Below are 21,210 nucleotides of genomic sequence, written 5' to 3' on the forward strand. Positions count from 1 at the left end.
GGAAATTGTCCTCAACGCACTCCAGTAGTTTCTTGGACTACTCATAGTTTGCTGTGCTGCTTTTCCAGCAGATGTCTGGGTGACTGAAGTCCCCTCTCAGAATCAAGTCCTTCAAGCATGATGCTTCCTGCAAATTTATCCTATGTTCTTGTTTCGAGTTGGGGAAAAATAATCCGCGTTGCATGTGGAGAATAATGAACAGCACGGCTCCTGCAGGGAAAAAGACCTTCTCCTTGCTCCCACACCATCTGAAGATTTGCTGTGCACCTGCAAACTGCTGAGTTGACCCCAAAGCCACTGGGTGCTCCCAGCTCGAAGCCCTTTGCTGGACAAGGTGGCCTCCTGGTCCTGGTGAAACCATCCCGGCCACCAAACCCCACCAAACCCGGCTGCGGGGAACAGCATGGCGAGCTCGCATCCTGCCGACTGCTAAACGATGGGCTAGCTCCCGCGCTTTGTTACGGGATGGGCAAGCAAAGAGTTCCCAGACAAAGCCGGCCCAGAAGAAGAGCTTTCTGTGTGGCCACCAGTGCTCAGGGACACGTTGTCATCTGGCCCTGGAAAGCATGGGTGGGATCGGGACTTCCTTAGCAGTTTGCCTTCAAGCCAACAGCTGGTTTCAGGCTCTTTGGCTGGTAAAACCACAAAAATCCTTGCCTAAAATCCCCTTGGGATGCTCCGAATAGGAACGCCTTTCGGGTGCATGAGGTCAGATCGGTACGTCAGGTTTGTACCAGAGGTTTAGTAATCCCCTCGTATTCCAGTGCTTTTTCTAACTGGTAACGGATCCGGTGGCCGGGAGTACCATTTTTGCAGCGCAAAGGCCCTGCACCCCCTGCCATGGCTGGGATTCCTGCCCGGCTCCCAGCTCAGCCCGAAGCTTTAAGAGCAGGAGCTGTTGAGAAACAAACAGTCCCTTGCCAACTGGAGGGCACCAGCCACCAAGACGCGTTGAGTTTGCCCAGCGTGATGTGGCGGGGTCCATCTGTGGGCATCTCCTCCTGTGCAGGCAAAAAGCACAACTCCTCCTTGCCTCTCATCGCTCTCCGCGGCTCCGGATGCGGATTCAAACCTGGCATGGGAACTCCTGGCCCAGCTGGTACCACCAGGAACCGTCAAGGCTCTCTCGGTGCCAAAGCTCTTTGGTATTTCCACACCTGCCTGTTCCCAGAAGAGCAATGTGAGTCCTGCTGTAGGCTCCTCTCTCCAGAAGGATGCTGCGAGCTGCTGACGTCTCAGCACCATAGATGTTCCTCAGACACGTTCCTCTGCATTTCAGGAGCTACCACTGCTGGTGGCAACACTTGTCTTCTCTGCCATGATGGCAGGAGAGCACCTAGATCTGCCAAAATCTGGAAAATCGCTTCTTCCTTTGCTGTGATGCTTAGGAGGAAACCATCAGTGTGGAGTTCCCGCATCCGTAGGAGGAGGTGCTTGGGTTGGGCACCAGGCACAAGTGGTGGGAGACCCTGGGACCTCCATAATGGAAGGTCTCTGCTGTGGAGGAGGTCACCTTCCCCTGCCTGCCCCGCTGAAGTCTGGCTTCAACAGAGCGGAGCCGTCCTCCCCGCTGGTGGCACTGACACCTACACGCTGTAGTTGAACGAAAACCTGACTCCTCCAGGCTTTAGCTGCAGCCAGAAATTGGGATGGGTCTGCAGAAAACGTGAAAAGGGAAGGCGTGCGTGATTTGGGTTTGGTTTTTTTTTTTCTTTTTTTTTTTTAAGGAATATCTCTTCAATTAACTTGTTTTATTGACTAATCTGTGTTGTTGCTTCCAGGTCAGGGGTCATCACATTGCAAAGCTTGATCCTCTCGGCATTAGTTGTGTAAATTTTGATGATGCGCCAGTAACTGTTTCGCCAAACGTCGGTGAGAATTACTCTGCAAATTAATTCTAATGTAATTTAACTTTTTTACCCCTCCCCTCTTTTGTTTTTCTCCCTTTCCCTTCTCCCTCTTGGTACCTGTTCTCCTTTCCATTCCCGGCCCATAGATTCGAGGGCATCATGTAGCACAACTCGACCCACTGGGCATCTTGGATGCAGATCTGGACTCCTCCCTTCCAGCCGATATTATCACATCCACAGACAAACTGGGTGAGGGCTTTGAGAGCAGTCAGTGCTGCATCGCTTGAGCTCCTCTCTCTGTCACGCCTCTGTAGGTAGATGCTTCACCAGCCACGGGGGAAAGGTCTGAAGTTTCCTTAGTGATGATCACTCTAAATTTCCAGCTGACATGCCGCCGCGGAGCAGTTCTGCCCTCCTCCGGCTGTCGCGGCCAGTGAGTCCTGTGCCAAACCCCTGTCGCTCGGCTCATTGTTCCTCCTCCAACCGGTGCCAATTAATTACGTCATTGAGCTCGCTCAGCCAGGGGGGGAAGCGACTGCATCTCCTGGGAATGCAAAGCAGAGAGGTTTTGCATTGGTGAGAGCTGGAGATCTGTTCCCTCAGCTCCTCTTGCAGCTCTTGGGACCCCGAGAGCTGCGGGGAACGGGCTGGCTTCGTCTCTGCGGGGCTGAGAAGTGCCCCGTGACCATGCCCTGCCCTCTTTCGCTCCCAGCTTGCTGCAGCACCTCCAAATCCCTTAATCGCCCCTTTTTCCAAGACTGAGCTATGAGTCCCTGCCAGTGATCATGACAAGGAAGCTTTGGGATGCGTTCCTGTCCAAGTAGAGAGGTGGAAATCCCAACACCTTTGAGTGAAAGATGCGTGAGTGTTGCACGGAGGCGTGTGTGTGGTGCCCAGGACGTGAAACCCTAATCTGATAGCGCTTGAACGCGGCACTTCTCAACGTGCTTTAGATCTCATCTCCGTAGTTCACTGCCGTTCTTCCAGCTGGAGCGCGGCCGCGGCGCTGAGCTCTTCCACCTCGCTGGTGCTCTGCGAGGGTCGTTTCCCGGCACTGCGAGCGCTCCACAGGCATGCTTCTAACGTAGAGTAGAGGAGCAGTGATGATTACTAACCCTGCACAACTGAACCAGCCGATCGGAGTGTACGGTGCATGTCAACCATCTGCATTCCTTGCTCAGCTGCCGGCGCAGGGACACCAGCCCTGGACCTGCTGGACCCTCGTATGGGATTACATGCACTGGGAGTGGTAGGGAAGGATTAGGTTTGGGTGGTCCCAGCTCGCTGGATGATGGAGAAGCTGCTTTGTCCCAAGGTCTGGACTTCGGATGTGCTTGTCTGGAGGACCAAGCCCTGGCTGCGCCTTGGGAGCTGGCCGGCTCTGGGGCGGTGTGAGCCCAGTGCCCGGGAGGTTTTGATGGGAAGGGATGGGGAGATGGTGGCCATGAACGCAGGCACAGGAGAGGACATGAGTGCTCGTAGTGGGCACTGCGAGGGGAGCAGGGAGACACTTTTTAGGTGACTTTGGAGCCAGTTTCAGTGTCTGGGGAGAGGAAAGGATGAGGAAAACCTTTTCTAGCTCAGGGCTTTTGGCCTCTGCTGTGGGCACTACAGTCCTCCTGAAGCAGAGGAGAGTCCTGCAGCCCTGTGCCTGCTGGATGTGTTTCCCTTTTGAGAGGAGAGCAGGGTCTGGGCAAAGCCCCGAGCTGCCCCGCTGCGGGTGGGTGCAGTGAGTGCTGTCCCTTACGAGGAAAGGGACCGGGTGTGGGAGCGGAGTTACTGTGCCGCTCCATGCGTCATGGACTCACAGAGTGGTCTGGGTTGGAAGAGACCTTCAAGGGTCAACTATTCCATCCCCCCTGCCATGGGCAGGGACACCTTCCACTACACCAGGTTGCTCAAAGCCCCATCCAACCTGGCCTTGAACACTGCCAGGGATGGGGCAGCCACAGCTTCTCTGGGCAACCTGCTCCAGTGCCTCACCACCCACAGCATAAAAAACGTTCATCCTTACATCTGATATAAACCTGCCCTCTTTCGGTTTGGAACTCTGGCTCCTTCTCCTGTCACTGCAGACCCTGGTAAAAAGTCCCTCTCCATCTTTCTCATAAGCCCTCCTTATATACCAAAAGGCCACAGTAAGGTCTCCCTGGAGCCTTCTTTACTCCAGGCTGAACCACCCCAACTCAATCTCTCTGCACAGGAGATGTTCAGCCTTCTGATCATTTTCGTGGCTTCCTCTGGACCCACACCAACAGCTGCTTGCCTTTCTTGTGCTGAGGACCCCAGAGCTGGATACAGGGCTGCAGGGGGGGTCTCAGGAGAACGGAGTAGAGGAGCAGAGCCCCTTCCCTCGACCTGCTGCCCATGCTGCTTTGGATGCAGCCCAGGATATGTTTGGCTTTCTGGGCTGCCAGCGCACGGTGCCGGCTCGTGTCCAATTTGTCACCCACCAGCATCACTAAGTCCTTCTCTGCAGGGCAGCTCTCTGTCCATTCATCCATCCATCCATCCATCCATCCATCCATCCATCCATCCATCCATCCATCCATCCATCCCCCAGTCTGTGCCGGGACTGGGGATTGCCCTGACCTTTGGCACTTGACCTGGTTGAACTTCATGAACTTCACATGGGCCCACTCCTCCCGTCTGTCCAGGTCCCTCTGGACGTCATCCCTTGCCTCCAGCATATCAGCAGCTCCACTCAGCTTGGTGTCACCTGCAACCTGGCTGAGGGTGCCCTCGATCCCACTGTCCATGCCATCGATGAAGGTATCAAACTGTATTGGTCCCAGTACAGACCCTTGAGGGATGCTGCTCCTTACTGGTTCCCACTTGGATGTTGAACTCATGGGGCTGCTTGACTAGGGAAAGTCAGTTCCGAGGGCTTTTCTTCTGCTTGGACCATGGGGTTCCTCTGAAGCAAGGTGTACTCCAGCAGCGTCCTTGCTTCAGAGGCAGAAGATCCCAAGAGTCCTAAGCGGTCCAAGACCAGGTCCTCCCTTGGAGCCCCAGCTGCAGAGCTGGACTAGTGGCATTGTCACAGCTGTGACAAAATCTGGGTAAAGCGATGTGAGCTCTGTTTTTCCTGCTCCCTCAGGGTCAGTGGTCAGGAGCCCAGCAGCGTGACGCAGCCCAGCTTCCCGCAGTGGAAAGTGTTCCGTCAGGGCTGGTCCGTAGGCATCAGCTGGAAGAGAATCTCAGCCCACCCTCTCCGCGTCTGAGCCGGGCGTTAAGTTTAATTTCTGTTTCTTTGTGGCTTTGGCACTAAGATATCTGCCATTGCGGTTCCTGGTTGTGATTTAATTACCAAGAATCCATGAATGCGTAGGAAATAACGAGTCCTGGGAAGAAGCTGTGCTGGTATCAGCCACTGGCTCCTGCTGGGCTTGTGTCTCATGGCAGGACCCAGCCTCAAACGGCTGTGTCTGATCAAAGGAGGCTTTATTATCTCCCTGTAAGTATTATTTATGACTGGATAGACTTTCCCCTGGTGTCCTCATCCTGGAAAACCTCATCTGGTCGGTCTTAAAATACAACTTGGTGAACACAGCTTGCCAACGACGCTCGGCGAGAGGAGGAGAGCCACGCTGGTGCCGAGCGTGGGCAGAGCTCCGGCTGAGCCCGCGATCGGGTGTCGCCTGCCTGTGGCGGAGAAAGCCAATTTCTAAGCAGATCCTGCTGGCTTTTTTTTTTTTTTTGGCTTTCAAAGAGTATTTCTTAGCACTTGACAGAGCAGTTAATAACAGGAGTGGTTTTGAAACTTGCAAACAATCTTGTTTCCTCTTTCTGAGCAGCTAAATCCTTAAAGGTCAGCTTTTGTGGTGCGAGCTCTGCTGCCAAAGCTTAAACCGTGGCTGGGCAGTGCCATAATTCAAAGGAGTTGCATGGTTAATCTCGGAAATCGATCTTTCTTCTCAATTGCCCTTTGTTTAGCAACTGGTTTGTGTCTGGTTTGGAAGCTCTCTTTGGATTAAGCAGTGTGAGCTTTGGAGAAAACGTAAGGGGGGAAAAACCTGCCTGGGGGTGCTCAGTCTGACAGAGCTGTGAGGCTGGAGCCACCAAATTCCTCTCTCTTGTCTTGTCTTTTTCAAAAAAAACCAAAATAATCTTATCCTGGTCTTCTGCTGCAGCTGATCTGGCATGGTAAGTGGTGTAAAACAAGGACAAGGTGACTGCAGGAGCTTGACGTGACCTTTTCCAAGGAAGTAATACCTTATAGCATGCCACGATCCAGGTGGTGCGTGGAAGGTGGTGTGTGTCTGAGCATCCGTCTGTCTGTCTGTCTGTCTCTCTCTCTCCATGGAAGGCAGCTGCTCCTGCCTCTTGCCCAGGAGAATTGATGGAAATTGTCCTCCAGCTTGGGGAGAGCCAGAAGAGCCCCTGCGGGAGACGGGCTGGGGGTGCTGCCACCTCCCTCTCCCCACTTGCAGACCTCGCTGAACAAAACGTCTCACCTAAACGGACGATTTTTCCCCCGCTGACCAAAAGGACGCGTGTTCCCAGAGCCGTTCTTGTCACCCGGGTGAGACCGAGGCACTCAGGTCACCTCTGGCGACTCGGCTGCCCGCCGCTCCGGCAGCACTGCCTGCATCCGGCATGGCATCCCGGTGCCCGCGCCGAGCCCGCTCCGCAAACGGTGATGGCGTTGTGCGTGCCTGCCTCACCATGGGGCTTGCTCGTTAAGGTGCTGCTCGTCAGCGCCCCGACCCCCCCCAGCCTGTGTGCCCCCCCAGCAGCAGCGGCGCTTCCTCAGGCGTGACTTTGAAATCCTCCTGGGAGCGAGGATCCCGGTCATCCTCGGGGAGCAGGTGTCGTTGGGAGGCAGCTCCGTGCCCTGCGGATAACGCCCCCCTCGGTGCAGCTCGGTGGGACCGTGCCTTTTGGTGGCAGTGGGTGAAGGCGCGGGGCTGGGCGCTCGCCTTCTCCCGTCCGAGGAGATCTCAAACCATGCAGCTCCACTGCTCCCCAGTGTCTGATGTGTCCCCCCGCCCTGCTCCCCTCCCTCCTCCTCCTCCCTCCTCTCGCCACACTTTCCACCAGCATTTCTTTTCCACCTAGTGCGTAGTCATCCTCCATCCCAACCCTTTTGCCCCTGATGGTTTCGGACGATTTTAAATACGGTATTTTTTTGACTTGTGCTTTCCATGACTGGTTTTCACGGTTCCAGGTTTTTTTTAACTAACTTTGACTGCGTCTCTCTATCTTCTCCCTTTCTGCTCCCCTTTCCCTGCCCACCCCAGATCTCGCAGTGTTCAAGGAGCGGCTGAGAGTGTTAACAGTAGGAGGTACGCAATTCATGAGCCTTTAACCCTCTGGAGTGCAGGACTCTCTTTGAATAGGTTATTCTGGGCATGAACCAAGCCGGTAAAGCAGTCCCCTCTCTTCTCGCACCACTCTTGAGTTTTGTGACGTGTTCATTTTTCATTTTTTCCCCGCTCGAAGTCTCCACGTAGGTGCTTGGTTAGTGATGCTTCACCTGTAGAGCTGCCCCGTGTAGAGCCTCGCAGGCCGCGTCCGCGCGGTGCCTTCGCATGCCCAGCTCGCTCGAGTACTCGTTTTGTCGTGAACCTTAATTTTACCTCAATCTCCCCGATTCGAGTCTCCTAAAATTCCAAACTGTCTTCTCCTGACTCTGCCTTGGTTTTGTCCCAGGGAAAATTTGGCAGCTCATGCCCCAATGGAAGATATCGCTGCCTGTAAATACCCGGCACTGCCAAAAAAGCTGGTGGGCTGCAGCAAAGCAGAAGCAGAGGTGTTTAGAGCTCTGAAAACTCCTTGTAAAATCTGATACCCCCCAAAGCGTGCCAGAGTCTTCCAGCCGGTGCGGGGGAGCGAGCTGGAGCCCTGTGCCGCAGGGCTGGGAGCCGCAGTGAACTACTGAGGCTTCTCCAGACCTCCAGCCAGCAGCTTATCTGGGATGCTCCATGCTCACGCCGCCTCTCTCCAGGACTTCTGTTTGGATAGGAACCACAGAGAAATCCTGGAGACGTGGGGCCAGACCCTCAGCTCTGCCCGGCTGTGGTTCAGTGCTCCCAAGCACGGCTCGGAGCTCAGCTCCCCAGGGTCTGGCTTAATTCCTTCCCAGGGGACTAGCAGCATCCAGGAGGGTGATATGGGTGGAGGAAGGGATGGACAGCTGTGGCAATCAGGAAAACCTCCACTCTGGGCTTGCCGTGGGTGTTCCCGGCCTCTGGTAAGCGCCGTCCTGGAGGGATGAGCTGTGGCCACCCCATCTCCAGCTCATCCTCCATCCCTGACCAGCAAGTGAGGGACAGACCCTTTTAAGATTAAGTTCAAGGAGGGCCAGCTCCGGAGGGGCCAAGGTTTGCCTCCCTTTGCCCAGAGGAAGGTGGGTTATGCTGCCCTGGAGTGTTTAGGGGGTGGCACCCCCCGTACTGTCCCTAAAAGAGACCCCAGCCGGGGTGTTGGGCTGCTTTGGAGGGAGCTAGGGGGAGCGGTGGTGACTCTGGCTCCTGCCCTGGGTTAGAAAACACCGTGAAATCTGTCTCTATTGGGAATTTGGGAGGGACAGACAGGGCCTGAGGGAGGTGTTGGGGGCAGCTCCGCTAGTCCACCCCTCTTCCAGCCAAGCTCCTGCTTCAAAAGGGTCTTGGGACTCCCCAGTCCCCTTCCCGGCTCTGCTTCTGCCTTGCTGCATCAGTTCAGCAAGTTCATTGTCCCTCCTCCTTTGTGCCTCAGTTTCCCTAAAGACAACCGTGAGCTTCAGCGGGTGCTGAGGCACCTGCCATGGTTTTGGGGTGCCGGTTTTGGGGTGCCGTGGAGCTGCTGCGGGTGCTGGCGGGGCCCCGCTGACGCCGTAACGGCAGCAGGTGGCGGGGGGGGGGCTCACCTGCAGCTCTAAAACGCGACGCTCGCCTCCGAGCCCGGCTCGGCACCGTCTCCAGGCGCAGCCCCGCGTGCCGTAAGTAGGAGCCGCCTATGAACCACGAGGTGCCAGCACCAAACCGAGGGGGTTTGCTGAGCAGAGCTAAGCTAAGCCCCTAATTAAAAGGCTGTTAATTGGAGCGAAGGGGGTGTCTGGGCAGCAGAACCCCCGGGGGCCGGCTGGCTGCTCCGCTCCGGGCTGAGCTATTCAGGAGAGTCCGTCGCAGAGCCCCGATGCCGTTTTCTCTCTCTCGCTTCTCTTTTTCCTCTTCTTTGGGATTTGTCTGTTTTAACTGTTCCCTTCTCCGCTTTGACTCTTCATTTTTAATTCCCGCTGTCTGGTGACACCTTCGTTGTGCTCGGGGACTCCTCAATTCCTCTCTCTCTTTTCTCTTTCCCTCTGTTATAACTTGCGGTGTGTTTTTTGCGTTCCTGGGGCTCCAAAACTTCCCGACTCACCTTGGATTTTAATGACCGATTTACACGCGTGTGTATATTGCTTTTGTGTTTCGTTTCCTGCGTTACTTTTTGTCATAACTTGGTTGGTCTGTGCTTAATGTCTTTTTGTTTAATTACGGCTTGTTTTTTATCTGTATAAACCTCCTTCATGCTTATTTTTGGTTTTATGCTGCTTTGTTTTGCCCCTTCCCCACCCCTCCCAAACGCACCCGGTCCCTGCGCGACGGCGTCCCCCACCCCGTCCCCCTTCCTTCCTTCTCTCTCTTGCTTTCGCTTGTCCCACCCATGAAAAATCCTGCAGGCTTTTACGGGCTGGATGAATCTGACCTCGACAAGGTTTTCCACTTGCCCACAACCACTTTCATCGGTGGAAACGAATCAGCTCTTCCGCTCCGGGAAATCATCCGTCGGCTGGAGGTGAGGAGGGGCAGGGAGGGCTGTGCCAGACCTGTTTGCAGCCCTGAGGCAGGGGCAGAGCACTTGCTCTTCGAGGGTCCTGGGCCAGCCTGGAGGTTTGGTCTACCAAAGCGATGCGTTTGGTCTACCCAAGGTGGAACAAACCCCAAGCAGTTAAATATTGCATTTTTGGAAACCTCTCCAGCTACATTTCGGGTTTAAAGCAGCAAATGGTGCTGGGGGAGCGCAGGAGCGGGCTGGAGGCAGGCAATACCCCCTGTCTGGGTGCTGCTGCCCTGCATGGTGGCTCTTTGGAGGGTCTCAGTGCGGGATCAGCTCCAACCTGGGGCCGGGGCTTCCAGCTCTTGCAGCTGATTCTCCTTTCCTGCCAAATTTCGTACCCTGCTCTGCCCGGTCTGAGAGTGCAGACAGCTCCCAGACAAGCTGCTGGCTTGCTCAGATGGTCTCTGCTGGGACAGGTTGACCTTGGGAGAAGCAAAGCTACATCAACATCTTGGATAAGCTGGAAGAACAGGCTCCTTGTTCTTTTGGGGAGGTTGTTTGGCTGATTCTCTCCCTGCCATACGAAGTGGGGTTGTGGACCTGGTCACAGCTGACGCCACTGAGAGGGAAAATCTCACCTCCAAGGTGGATGTGAAGGACTTGAGGGTCTGATCCTGAGCCCCTTGGGAAAAAGGGAATGAAACATTTTGATGCCAGGTCATGTGCAGGGTCCGAGCTGCCCCGCAGCATCCCAGGATGCCCCTTGTGGCATCCCCTTTCCTGGAAAAACAGCTCAAACCAGGCTCCCAAATGGGGCTGGCACGGTGCTGGCTGCCGGGCGCTGCTCACGGATCCTCCCAGACTGCCATGGCAGGGAGCGCTCGCCAGCGTCGGGGCAGCGCTCAACGGTGTCGGGGCAGCGCTCGCCAGTGTCGGGGCAGCACTTACTGGTGTCAAGGCAGCGCTCGCCAGTATTGGGGCCACGCTCGCCGGTGTCGGGGCAGCGCTTGCCGGTGTCGGGGCAGCGCTCGCTGGTGTCGGGGCAGCGCTCGCCAGCGTTGGGCTGCGCTCGCCGTTGTCGGGCCTGTGCTCACTGGCATTGGTGAGGAGGTGCTAAAGCCCTGGCTGCTGTCTCACGGCCCTTCTTCTCCCGTCGGGGCAGATGGCGTACTGCCAGCACATCGGCGTAGAGTTCATGTTTATCAACGACCTGGAGCAGTGCCAGTGGATCCGGCAGAAGTTCGAGACGCCGGGCATCATGCAGTTCACCAACGAAGAGAAACGCACGCTGCTGGCCAGGCTGGTCCGCTCTACCAGGTATTCTGGCGGGGGTCTTCACCTTCTCCTTCTCCTCTCTTGCTGCCCAGGCTGGTTTGCTCCCAGCCAGACCGACGTGGTCACCACCTGAGTCATCTCTTGACGTCATCTGTCGCAGTCAGCTTAATCAGCAGGATGACGCCAGTGAGCTGCTGGGCTGGCAGGCTCAGGTGCTGGCAAAGAGCCCGAAAACGTGGATGATCCTGAAAGAAAAGGTCTAAGAATAAGGCTTAAGTGCAGCACAGTGTCGGGGTGGGGGAGCGGCCAGCTGGGCTCTGCAGGAGGGGACTGGGGTGGCCGGGAAGGCTGTCGGGCTGCTGCACGGTGCCCGCTTAAGCATCACTTGGTGCCGTGGCTCCCTCGGTGCAGTCCCCATCCTTTCTCTGGTTTCTGCCCCCGGCTGTTGCTCTGGCACTGATCCCTCTCTCCCTTTGCCTTCCAGGTTTGAGGAGTTCCTCCATCGGAAATGGTCTTCGGAGAAGCGTTTCGGTCTGGAGGGCTGCGAAGTGCTGATCCCAGCCTTAAAGACCATTATTGATAAGTCGAGTGAGAAGGGAGTGGATTACGTGATCATGGGGATGCCCCACAGGTAACCCTGCCTCTGTGTGGTGGTGCGTGGGGCGTGGAGGTGCGGGATGCTGCTGGGGTTCGGTATCGCAGGATACACTGGTTTCTGCCATCACCTAACTGGTCTTGGCTGGTCTCCATAGCTGGAGAGCTCAGGCCTTGGCTGCTCTCCGCTCATTACGGTGTTTCAGCTTCAGCTCATTTGTAAATCCATCTGGACAGGGGTGGTGGCTGGAGCTGCGGAGCTGGAATCCCAGAGCAGGATTCAGCCTGCCCGCTCCGGGGCAGCTGTCGGATTGTGGTGGTGATCGGTCTGTCCCTGTGCTCAGGGGTCTGCAGCTCCCTCGGGTGAAACTGCAGAGCCCTCTCCCCGGTTGACCCTACAGCTGCCACGGCGGGTGTGGGTTATCGCATCGCCTGTGTGTGACGGTGGCAGTGGATGGCACGTCACTGTCGGCACTCGATGCCAGGCTGGCACAGCTGGTTGCCAGCAACAGTCTTGCTTTTGCAGGGGACGCCTGAATGTCCTCGCCAACGTGATCAGGAAAGAGCTGGAGCAGATCTTCTGCCAGTTTGACTCCAAGCTGGAGGCTGCTGATGAGGTGAGTCTCCTCCTCCGCCCGTAGCAGGCTGCCGTCACCTGTCCCCACGCAGACCCCGCAGGCTGCAGCCACGCAGCGTGAGCTGGATTGTGCCACTGCTTGTGGTGTCACTTGGTGGCATCGGTGTCACAAGGATTTACACCTTGCATGCGTGCTCCTGCAGCCGAAACCTTCATGGTGGTGCCAGCGCTGGTCTGTCCTTGCCTGTCCTGGGGGGTGACCCGTGCCCTGGCTGCTGCTGGTGTCTCCAGCACAGGCTGGGCAGTCAGTGGCCGTCCGTGGGCAGAAGGTGGCCTTGGGGTGAACAACGAGGTGGGGTGAAGGTGGACAGGAGCAGAGGTTGGCTTGTACCCTTGCAGCAGCCCTGAGTCCCCACATGGGAACCTAAAGCCACTCCGAAAGCCCCGTGTGCCGCAGGCTCCGTCGCTGTGACGCATTCATGCTCCAAAGCTCCCAGCATCCTACGCTGGGATGGTTTGGCTTTTGGAAAGCGGGGCTGGGCTGGCTTTATCCTGCCGTGCCCTTCAGGTGGGCTCTCGAGGTGAGCAAGCAGCAGCCTGGGGTGTTGGGGCGCCTCGACCGGGAACTGCAGCGTGTCGCGAGTGGTGCCAGGGACAGCCGTAGTGCCACCGCGCGGGCAGAGCTCAGGGCAGCGTTAGCCTGGGTCTGTTTCCCAGTGTCTTCTCCAAACCCACCACTCTTGCTTCTTCCCCTGCACCTGTGACCTCACCTAGATGGGCTTGATGCGTGTCTGAGGTTCGTGGACAGTTTGTCACCTGGATCAGGCTAATTCTGCTTTGCTGAATGCCAGCTCAGCTCCTAAAGTGAGTGCCTGCTGCTTCCTGCCAGTGCCTCCAGGAAATGCCTCCTTTTTCCAGCCCCTGGGGTCAACGCCGCCCTGCCTCGGGTCTCCTTCCATGCCCCAAAAGCTGCTCCTGTTCCTGGGGGTGACTGTCCTCTCCTCTCCCTTCCCATCAGGGCTCCGGTGACGTGAAGTACCACCTGGGAATGTACCACCGTCGGATTAACCGCGTCACTGACAGGAACATCACCCTTTCCTTGGTGGCAAATCCTTCTCACTTGGAGGCAGCTGATCCCGTTGTGCAAGGCAAGACGAAAGCAGAGCAGTTTTACTGCGGAGACACGGAAGGGAAGAAGGTGAGCAGTGCTGAGACCAGGCTGGATGGGGTTTGGTGAGAAAGCGCAGAAAACCAGCTGGTTTTTTTTGTTGTGTCCCTTCGCCTGACTTTGCCCACCCATCCTTCCCCGCTGTCTTTGGGGATAACTTGGGTACAGGCTCGCCCACCCCAGGCTCCCGCTGCATCTTCCTGCATCTCTAAACGACCGGCTCAGCTGGGCTGTAGGGAGCAGCGGACGCCCGAACGAAGTTCGTTGGAAAGCAGGATAACGAGAGGAGCTTTGGAAAGCCAACTCCAGCATCACAGCTCGGAGGGCTCCACAGTAGGAGCCTCAAGCTGAAGGATCTCAAAGTGACCAGGGATAACCGTTCCTGGGACTGGGGCAGGCTGGAGCCGGCAGCAGGAGGCAGCTCTCCGCAGCCGGGTGGGAGAGCAGGGGGGGAAGGGGCTGAGGGGGGAGATGTTTGCAGTGCGATTCATCACAGACATGTCTCCAACACCAAGAAGTGGAGGGGTGAGATCAAAAGTGCTTCCCTTCCTCCTCCACCCCAAGGGCTGGCTATAAATAGACAAACTCTGTCCTCGTCTGACAGGCGGTGTCCTCAGCCACCCTGGGTGCCACGGCAAAACAATGTCGCCGCAGCCGGAGTGAGCTCCTGGCCCGGCTCCTGCCCAGAGGTCTCCTGGGGTGAAAGTGTGGGGGAAAGGGGCGTTTTTCCTCATCTTCCCCCAGTTAGAAAAAGGCCTTGCTTTGAGATGTGTGTGGTTTTGGGAACGGGACCCACCTCCCAGCCGCTGCGTGCCAGGTGCCGTCCCGCTGCCCGATGGAGACACCCCGAGTGTGCCACCCCTGCTCTGGGGCGGAACCGGTGGCCACAGCCTTCTCCCCAGTGGTTGTGCCAACCATGGCCAGCTCCACTTTGATCCCCGAGAAAGCTCTGGACGCGTTGATGAGCTGCTCCGTGTCCTGTCCGGGACACTGAAGGCCCATGGGGATGCGACTGGGGCTGTTTCCCCGCGGAGCCCCTGCTGACGGCCGCGGCTTCGCGTCTTGCAGGTGATGTCCATCCTGCTGCACGGAGATGCTGCTTTCGCTGGGCAGGGCATCGTGTACGAGACGTTCCACCTGAGCGACCTGCCCTCCTACACCACCCACGGCACCGTCCACGTCGTGGTGAACAACCAGGTGAGGAGCAAATCCCCTGCGGCCCTGGGGGTCCCTTGCAGACGGGCTCAGGTTTGGGTGGGAGCTGGCAGCAGGCGGTAGCTGTTTCCCAGCCAATGTTCCTGGCATGCACCCTAATCCTGGGGTCAACAGAGGCTACTTTATACCCAGCTGCTCAACAGCTTTTGTCTGTAGCAGCTTTTGAGCCCAGCCTGGCGCAGAGGTGGTGCACCATCACGCAGGGCTGCTCCGTTCTGCCTTCACGTAAACCAGAGTCGTTTCCCTGGAACCAGCCCAGCCCTGTGGGCACAGTGGGACGACGGCCCAGGTGCAGGGACTGGGACAGGCTGTGGTGCCTGAGGTGCAGGAGATGGGCAGGTTGTGCCACGTCTGAGTGGCTCAGCCATGGGGGAACCCCCAGCTCAGCCGCAGCAGCCGAGCTGCCCTGGAAGCTGCATGTGCCGCGTTCCGAATCCTTACTGCTGTGCTGCTCCTCTTCCCTCTCACCTGCTACAGATTGGCTTCACCACGGACCCCCGGATGGCCCGCTCCTCCCCGTACCCGACCGACGTCGCTCGCGTGGTGAACGCTCCCATTTTCCACGTCAATGCGGACGACCCGGAGGCTGTTGTCTACGTTTGCAACGTGGCGGCAGAGTGGCGAAGCACCTTCCATAAGGACGTGGTGGTGGATTTGGTAAGAAACGTGGCACGAGGCTTTATCCTAAAGTGGTGGCTCTGCCGTGGCTGCCCACCAGTACCTCTCAGGGGGTGTTTTCTGAAAGCTGAGGTTTCTCCTCGGGGCTCCTCTGCCCCTGTTGGCGTGAGGGGAGGAAGGAGGTGGTGTAAAGGCAACGAGGCTGTAATAGCACTCGGAGAGGCGGCGCTGTCTCCGTACGGAGCCTTCTGCGCTGGGGAGGACACACTTGGGTCCCTTCTGGGCTGTTTCGGACCCTTCCTTGCAGAGACCCAGGTATCTCGGACCACGTTCGGAGCTGTGGGGTGCAAGCAGCAGCTTCCAAAGGCTCCTTCCCTTCCCGGCAGGTTTGTTACAGGCGCAACGGTCACAACGAGATGGACGAGCCCATGTTCACGCAGCCTCTGATGTACAAACAGATCCGCAAACAGAAGCCAGTGCTGCAGAAATACGCGGAGCTGCTGATTTCCCAGGGGGTGGTAAATCAGCCGGAGTATGAGGTACTGTCCCTTGGCACCTGGGAGGAAAACCGTGGGCGGCATCTCCGGAGAAAAACTACTGGTTTGGTTCAGACCTGGGTGTGAGCGATGCGATGGGGCCCGTTTCCGCCCATGCCTGTCACCTAAAGGTGGCAGAGCTGTGCTGGGGTTGGGCAAGTGTCGCAGACCTGGCAGCGACGGGGTTAGGAGTGGAGGCTCCTCCTTGGACTGTGCCAGCTCCGACCAGCACAGGAATAGCTAGTTCAAGGATTGACCAGGGCAGCGCAGGCCACACGGTGCTGGGCCACTGCGGCACAGGTGGGACCCACAGGACAGTCGGGCTCTGCAGCGCTCGGCCTCACTGTGGCCTGGGGGGTGTCTGGGGCAGGTCCCCCGCCCCGGCTCTGCCACCCTGGCAGCGAGCGTGGCAGCTGCTCCGCTGGCTCCTCCTTGCCCCGGTACCACTGCAGCATCTTTAGGGCTGAATGTGAGCTGTGGGTTCGAATGGCTCTCTGAGGTTGAGATGCACAGCCCTGGGGCTCCCCTGTTGCAGGGACCAGCTGTGCCCTCCAGCACCTTGGCGAGCTCGTGCCGAAGCCCCGAGGCTCAGCACCCTTCTTTGGAAACCCCTTGCTAATGCTTTTCCGCCTCCTGGTTCTGCCTTCCAGGAGGAAATCGCCAAGTACGATAAGATCTGCGAGGAGGCCCATGCGAGATCCAAAGATGAAAAGATCTTGCACATCAAGCACTGGCTGGACTCGCCCTGGCCCGGTAAGTCACTGGCAACATTTTGGAGGTCCCTACTCCAAAATGGCTTCTCCAGAGCCATGGCAGCTATTTTTTAGTAAATCGCCCAGGCGGGAAGGTGGGTTGGTGCTGGCATCCCCACTCTTGCTTGAGGGTGTCCGTGACCTGAGCTCTTCACACGAAACTGGGCACGGCTCCCACAACATGGTGCACTGCTCCTCCTTCTGCAGGTTTCTTCACTCTGGACGGCCAACCCCGGAGCATGACCTGCCCTTCCACCGGCCTGAATGAAGAGGACTTGACACACATTGGTCAAGTGGCCAGCTCAGTGCCAGTGGAGGATTTCACTATCCATGGGGGTAGGGGCTTGTGGAAGCTATGGCAGGCTGGGCGTTTGTTCCAGAGAAGATGTGGAATAGGGCTGGAACGTTGCCTGGAAGGAAGGGATCTGTTACAGTGCTTCAAGATGTGTGGCCAGCAGGTTGAAGGAGGGGGTTCTCCCCCCTCTACTAGGCTCTCCTGAGACCCCCCCCCCCCCCGCAGCACTGTGTCCAGCTCTGGGGTCCCCAGCACAAGAAAGACATGGACCTGTTAGAGGCCACAAAAATGATCCAAGGGCTGGAACAGCTCTCCTGTGCAGAAAGGTGGAGAGAGTTGGGGTGGTTCAACCTGGAGAAGAGAAGGCTCCGGGGAGACCTTACTGTGGCCTTTCCGTATATAAAGAAAGGCATGGAGATTTTTTTTTTTTTACCAGATTCTGCAGTAATCCTGGTAAAAAACCCTGGAGAAGGGGCAAGGGTTTTAAACAGGAAGAGCAGGAGTTTAGATTGGACATGAGGAGGGTGTTGAGACACTGGGACAGGTTTTCCAGAGAAGCTGTGGCTGTTCCATCCCCGGAAGTGTTCAAGGCCAGGTTGGATGGGGCTTTGGGCAACCTGGTGTAGTGGAGGGTGTCCCTGCCCGTGGCAGGGGGGTTGGACTAGTTGACTTTTGAAGGTCCTTTCCAACCCAGACCCTTCTGGGAGTCGATGAGAAGAGGGAGCTGTGGTTAAGGGAGGTGAACCAAGGAGCAGCTCTTCTTCGGAGCTGATCCTTCCCTGCAGTCCTGAGTCCTTGTCCCTTGTTCATCCCTGGGGCAGAGGTGGATCTGTTGCTGGATTCCCTGCCGCCAAGCATTCGTAGTCTGTCAGTCCCTGGGCAGGTTGTGGGACAAACATGGTGTTGCTGGAGCGCTCTCTCTCACTGGCTACGATCCATCTTCTGTGCTGGCAGGTTTGAGCCGTATTCTGAAAACCCGGGGGGAGATGGTGAAGAACCGGACGGTGGACTGGGCCCTGGCAGAGTACATGGCATTCGGCTCCCTGCTCAAAGAGGGCATCCACATCCGCCTGAGCGGCCAGGACGTGGAGAGGGGGACGTTCAGGTAGAGCCGTGCTTTTGGTGGCTGTAAAGGCGATTCTGGCCTTTCCGGAAGGGATCCGAAGGGTGACACTTGAGTAACGCTTTCCTCTCTTCCAGCCATCGTCACCACGTCCTGCATGACCAGAATGTGGACAAGAGGACCTGCATTCCCATGAACCACCTCTGGCCCAACCAGGCTCCTTACACCGTCTGCAACAGCTCCCTGTCGGAGTACGGCGTCCTGGGTGAGCGAGGAGCTCTGTGCCCATCGCCCGGGGGAATGAGGCCCCTCCGGGAGCGTAACCCTCTCGCTTTTCTCCTGTCCCTCAGGATTCGAGCTGGGCTTCGCCATGGCCAGCCCCAACGCCCTGGTGCTTTGGGAAGCCCAGTTCGGGGACTTCCACAACACCGCTCAGTGCATCATCGACCAGTTCATCTGTCCCGGGCAGGCCAAGTGGGTCAGGCAGAACGGCATCGTCCTGCTGCTTCCCCACGGCATGGAGGGCATGGTAAGGGACCCCCGCACTCGCGGGCACCCACCGGCCGCACCGGCAGCAGAGCTGAGGGCAGCAGCAGCAGGTGGCACTGCTCGTGGTGTGGCTTCTCGCGGCAGCCTCGCCCCCGGCTCACTCGTCCCCGCGTGGTCCTCGCAGGGTCCGGAACACTCCTCCGCCCGCCCGGAGCGGTTCTTGCAGATGTGCAACGATGATCCCGACGTCTTCCCCGTGAGTGACGGCCGCGCTGAGCTCAGCCCGGCCCTCCTGTGTCCTGGATCCAGCCGCTGCCTGGAAATGGGGAGGGGGGCAATAACACCGGGGTGGCCGCGGCACAGCGCTGCGGTTGGGGTGGGTGTCACGAAGCCGGTAGCGAGGGGCCAGAGGTGGCCTGGGCTCGTGCTGCAGCCACGGAGGGGTCGGGGAGAGGGGCTGATCCCAGTGCCCAGGCTGCACCTCCGCTGCCCCTGGGGCTGCTGCGCAAGGTGAGGCAGAGGTGTCCCCAAAAGCGGTGTGGGAGGGGGCTTCTGGGGCCACCCCAAGGTGGGGTCACAGCCCTGCAGCCCCTCCAGGGTCTCTGTGTGCTCCGAAGGGAAAAAGGAGGGAGGGAGGGAGGGAGGGGTGGGTGGGTGCTGCTCTCCCCGCTGCTGCCGGAGCCGCGGGGCCAAGAGACACTTTGTGTTTCTCGACGTGGCCGCGACCGCTGAGGCAGAAACTGGATGACTTCGACGTGCGCCAGCTCTACGACTGCAACTGGATTGTCGTGAACTGCTCCACTCCGGCCAACTTCTTCCACGTCCTCCGGCGCCAGATCCTCCTGCCCTTCCGCAAACCGGTCAGTGCTGGCAGCTCCACGCCCACCTCGGTGCCAAGGCAGGGCAGCCCCGTGTCCCTGCCAAGCCTGGGGACGGGACGCCGGGCACCTCGTTCTTGCGCCTTGGCAGCAAACGCGGGCGATTGGCCTCTGCCTGGGCCAAGGACCTCCTGGTGTCGGGGCTGGCTCGGTACGGGGCGTGCTGCCGGCCGGCTCGTGCCAGCTGGGGTGGCTGCAACCGCCTCCTGCGCTCCACGGGCAGGTCAGAGATGTTGGGGCTGGGGGGCATTCCCCTTCAGCTCTGGCCGCGGGGCAGGCAGGTCCCCAGCAGCCTCTTCCCCAGGGGAAACCCAGACTGGGAAAGCTGGTGCTGTCAGAAACCGGAGCCCAATCTGGCAGAGCGCCGCAGCGAGCGAGGAGCAAATCCCTCCCGGCTGCTCCTGTGCTCGGGCAGGGGAGGGCAGGTGGGACGGGCAGGTCGGTGCCGCAGCCTTTGCTGGCAGCGGAGGTGGTTCTGGTGGGGCTGACCGCTTCGCTCTGCCTCTTCTGCCCCCCTCCAGCTGATAATCTTCACTCCAAAGTCGCTGCTGCGTCACCCCGAAGCCCGCTCCAGCTTCGACGACATGCTGCCAGGTACGGGCAGCGCGGAGGTGTTTGTTTCCCCGCCCCAAGCCGCTCCGCGCGATGAAGGGTGAAGGGCAGGAGCTGGCCACCTCGGGTAAAGTCTGCCTGGCAGCGGGCTCCCCGTGCCGGAGAGCGGCCGAGCGAGGCTGACGCTACCGGCATCGCGGGCAGCCCATGCGGAGAGCTCTGTGCCATCGCCCGCTCCGAGCCGTGGCTGGGGCGTGCCAGCTGCGGCGGGCTACGCAGCAAATTGGAACCACCCCTTGTTAGTGCCAAGTCTGGCACACTGGAGAGATGTGGCTCAGCTTTCCAGGCTTGGCCGTGGCGCTTCCTCCATCCTCGGCTGCTTCCCACCAGAGTGGTGCAGCCGGGGTCTGGCAAACGCCAGTCCCACAGAGCCGTGGGATGTGGTACCAGCTGGTCTGGCTCTGCCTCTCTGGTTTCGCTGCCCAGGCTGGGGTCCCGGGAGGGGCTGGCATGGGATGTGGGTGCAGGCAGCTGCCGGTGTGGTACCCTGGGCTGCCGCGGGTGACGGTGCCGTCCTCTCCCTTGGCAGGCACCCACTTCCTCCGCGTCATCCCCGACAGTGGCCCCGCGGCCCAGAGCCCCGAGCAGGTGAAGCGGGTGCTGTTCTGCACCGGCAAGGTCTACTACGACCTGACCCGCGAGCGCAAGGCGCGGCAGATGGAGGCCGATGTGGCCATCACCAGGGTGGAGCAGGTGAGCTCTGCCCCCTGCTGAGCCCACGGGCTGGGGGTGCCGTGACCTCCACGCCACCGCTGTGACGCCGTTCTGTCTCGCCGGCAGCTCTCCCCGTTCCCCTTCGACCTGCTGCAGCGGGAAGCCCAGAAGTACCCGGGCGCCGAGCTGGTGTGGTGCCAGGAGGAGCACAAGAACCAGGGCTACTATGACTATGTCAAACCCCGGCTCCGCACCACCATCAACCGCGCCAAGCCCGTCTGGTGGGAACTTGAGGGGTGGCTGTGATGCTGTGGGGGGGGTCTGGGGGGTGCAGATCCCCCCTCACTCCCCACCTTCTCCCCCACAGGTACGCAGGGCGGGAGCCAGCGGCTGCCCCTGCCACGGGCAACAAGAAGACCCACCTGACGGAGCTGCAGCGGCTCCTGGACACGGCCTTCAACCTCGACGCCTTCAAGGACCTGGCCTAGGCGCCAGCAGCATGCGCCCGCCGTCCGTCTGTCCGTCCCTCGCTCGCCCTCCCCTCCCTCCTTAACTACAGACCTTGTCAAACCCCACGCTGGCGCCTCCAGTCCTTGTCCGGCTCGCGCCGGGGCCAGCGGTGGTGCAGCCGCCCTGGGAGCTGCCCCTGCGCCCCGGGGGAGACCCTCAGCACCCCCGTCCCCCGGGAGGGGCTGGATCCCGGGCTCTGCTCTGGGGGTGTCCCGTGGGATGGGTCCGGCCGCCTCCCCGTGGGATGTTGTACTTGTCTCCAGAGCTGCTGCCTCGTGCGGGGCAGGGAGAGGGGGAGGCTGCTCACCCTGCCGGGCCCGGGCAGGTCTCGGGGTGCTGGCCCCCCACCCCAAGCCCACCCCCAGCTTCCAGGGCACC

The 21,210-nt window shown here is 59.0% G+C and overlaps 1 protein-coding gene across 4 annotated transcripts in view; it reads left to right on the forward strand.

The window, feature by feature from the left end:
* The window catches only part of OGDH (oxoglutarate dehydrogenase), a 34,918-nt gene extending 14,021 nt beyond the window's left edge, over positions 1–20,897 (forward strand). Inside the window, exons 4-24 of one of the 4 annotated variants that reach the window (XM_086628179.1) lie at positions 1,782–1,872; positions 7,094–7,138; positions 9,499–9,614; positions 10,759–10,913; positions 11,356–11,502; positions 11,992–12,082; positions 13,061–13,240; positions 14,279–14,407; positions 14,903–15,082; positions 15,430–15,582; positions 16,230–16,332; positions 16,539–16,667; positions 17,581–17,731; positions 17,827–17,954; positions 18,040–18,218; positions 18,363–18,434; positions 18,916–19,038; positions 19,578–19,650; positions 20,198–20,361; positions 20,449–20,603; positions 20,690–20,897. In XM_086628179.1, coding sequence (XP_086484305.1) covers positions 1,782–1,872; positions 7,094–7,138; positions 9,499–9,614; positions 10,759–10,913; positions 11,356–11,502; positions 11,992–12,082; positions 13,061–13,240; positions 14,279–14,407; positions 14,903–15,082; positions 15,430–15,582; positions 16,230–16,332; positions 16,539–16,667; positions 17,581–17,731; positions 17,827–17,954; positions 18,040–18,218; positions 18,363–18,434; positions 18,916–19,038; positions 19,578–19,650; positions 20,198–20,361; positions 20,449–20,603; positions 20,690–20,810 — 2,685 coding nt within the window. In that variant the 3' untranslated portion in view covers positions 20,811–20,897. Of the gene's footprint in view, positions 1–1,781; positions 1,873–1,996; positions 2,100–7,093; positions 7,139–9,498; positions 9,615–10,758; positions 10,914–11,355; positions 11,503–11,991; positions 12,083–13,060; positions 13,241–14,278; positions 14,408–14,902; positions 15,083–15,429; positions 15,583–16,229; positions 16,333–16,538; positions 16,668–17,580; positions 17,732–17,826; positions 17,955–18,039; positions 18,219–18,362; positions 18,435–18,915; positions 19,039–19,577; positions 19,651–20,197; positions 20,362–20,448; positions 20,604–20,689 lie in introns of all 4 variants that reach the window. The other 3 variants (XM_086628180.1, XM_086628182.1, XM_086628181.1) reach the window with 3 other exon arrangements.
* The last annotated feature ends 313 nt before the right edge of the window (positions 20,898–21,210 follow it).

The sequence above is a fragment of the Tauraco erythrolophus genome, chromosome 29 (assembly GCF_009769465.1).
Source record: "Tauraco erythrolophus isolate bTauEry1 chromosome 29, bTauEry1.pri, whole genome shotgun sequence".
Taxonomy (NCBI): Eukaryota; Metazoa; Chordata; class Aves; order Musophagiformes; family Musophagidae; genus Tauraco; species Tauraco erythrolophus.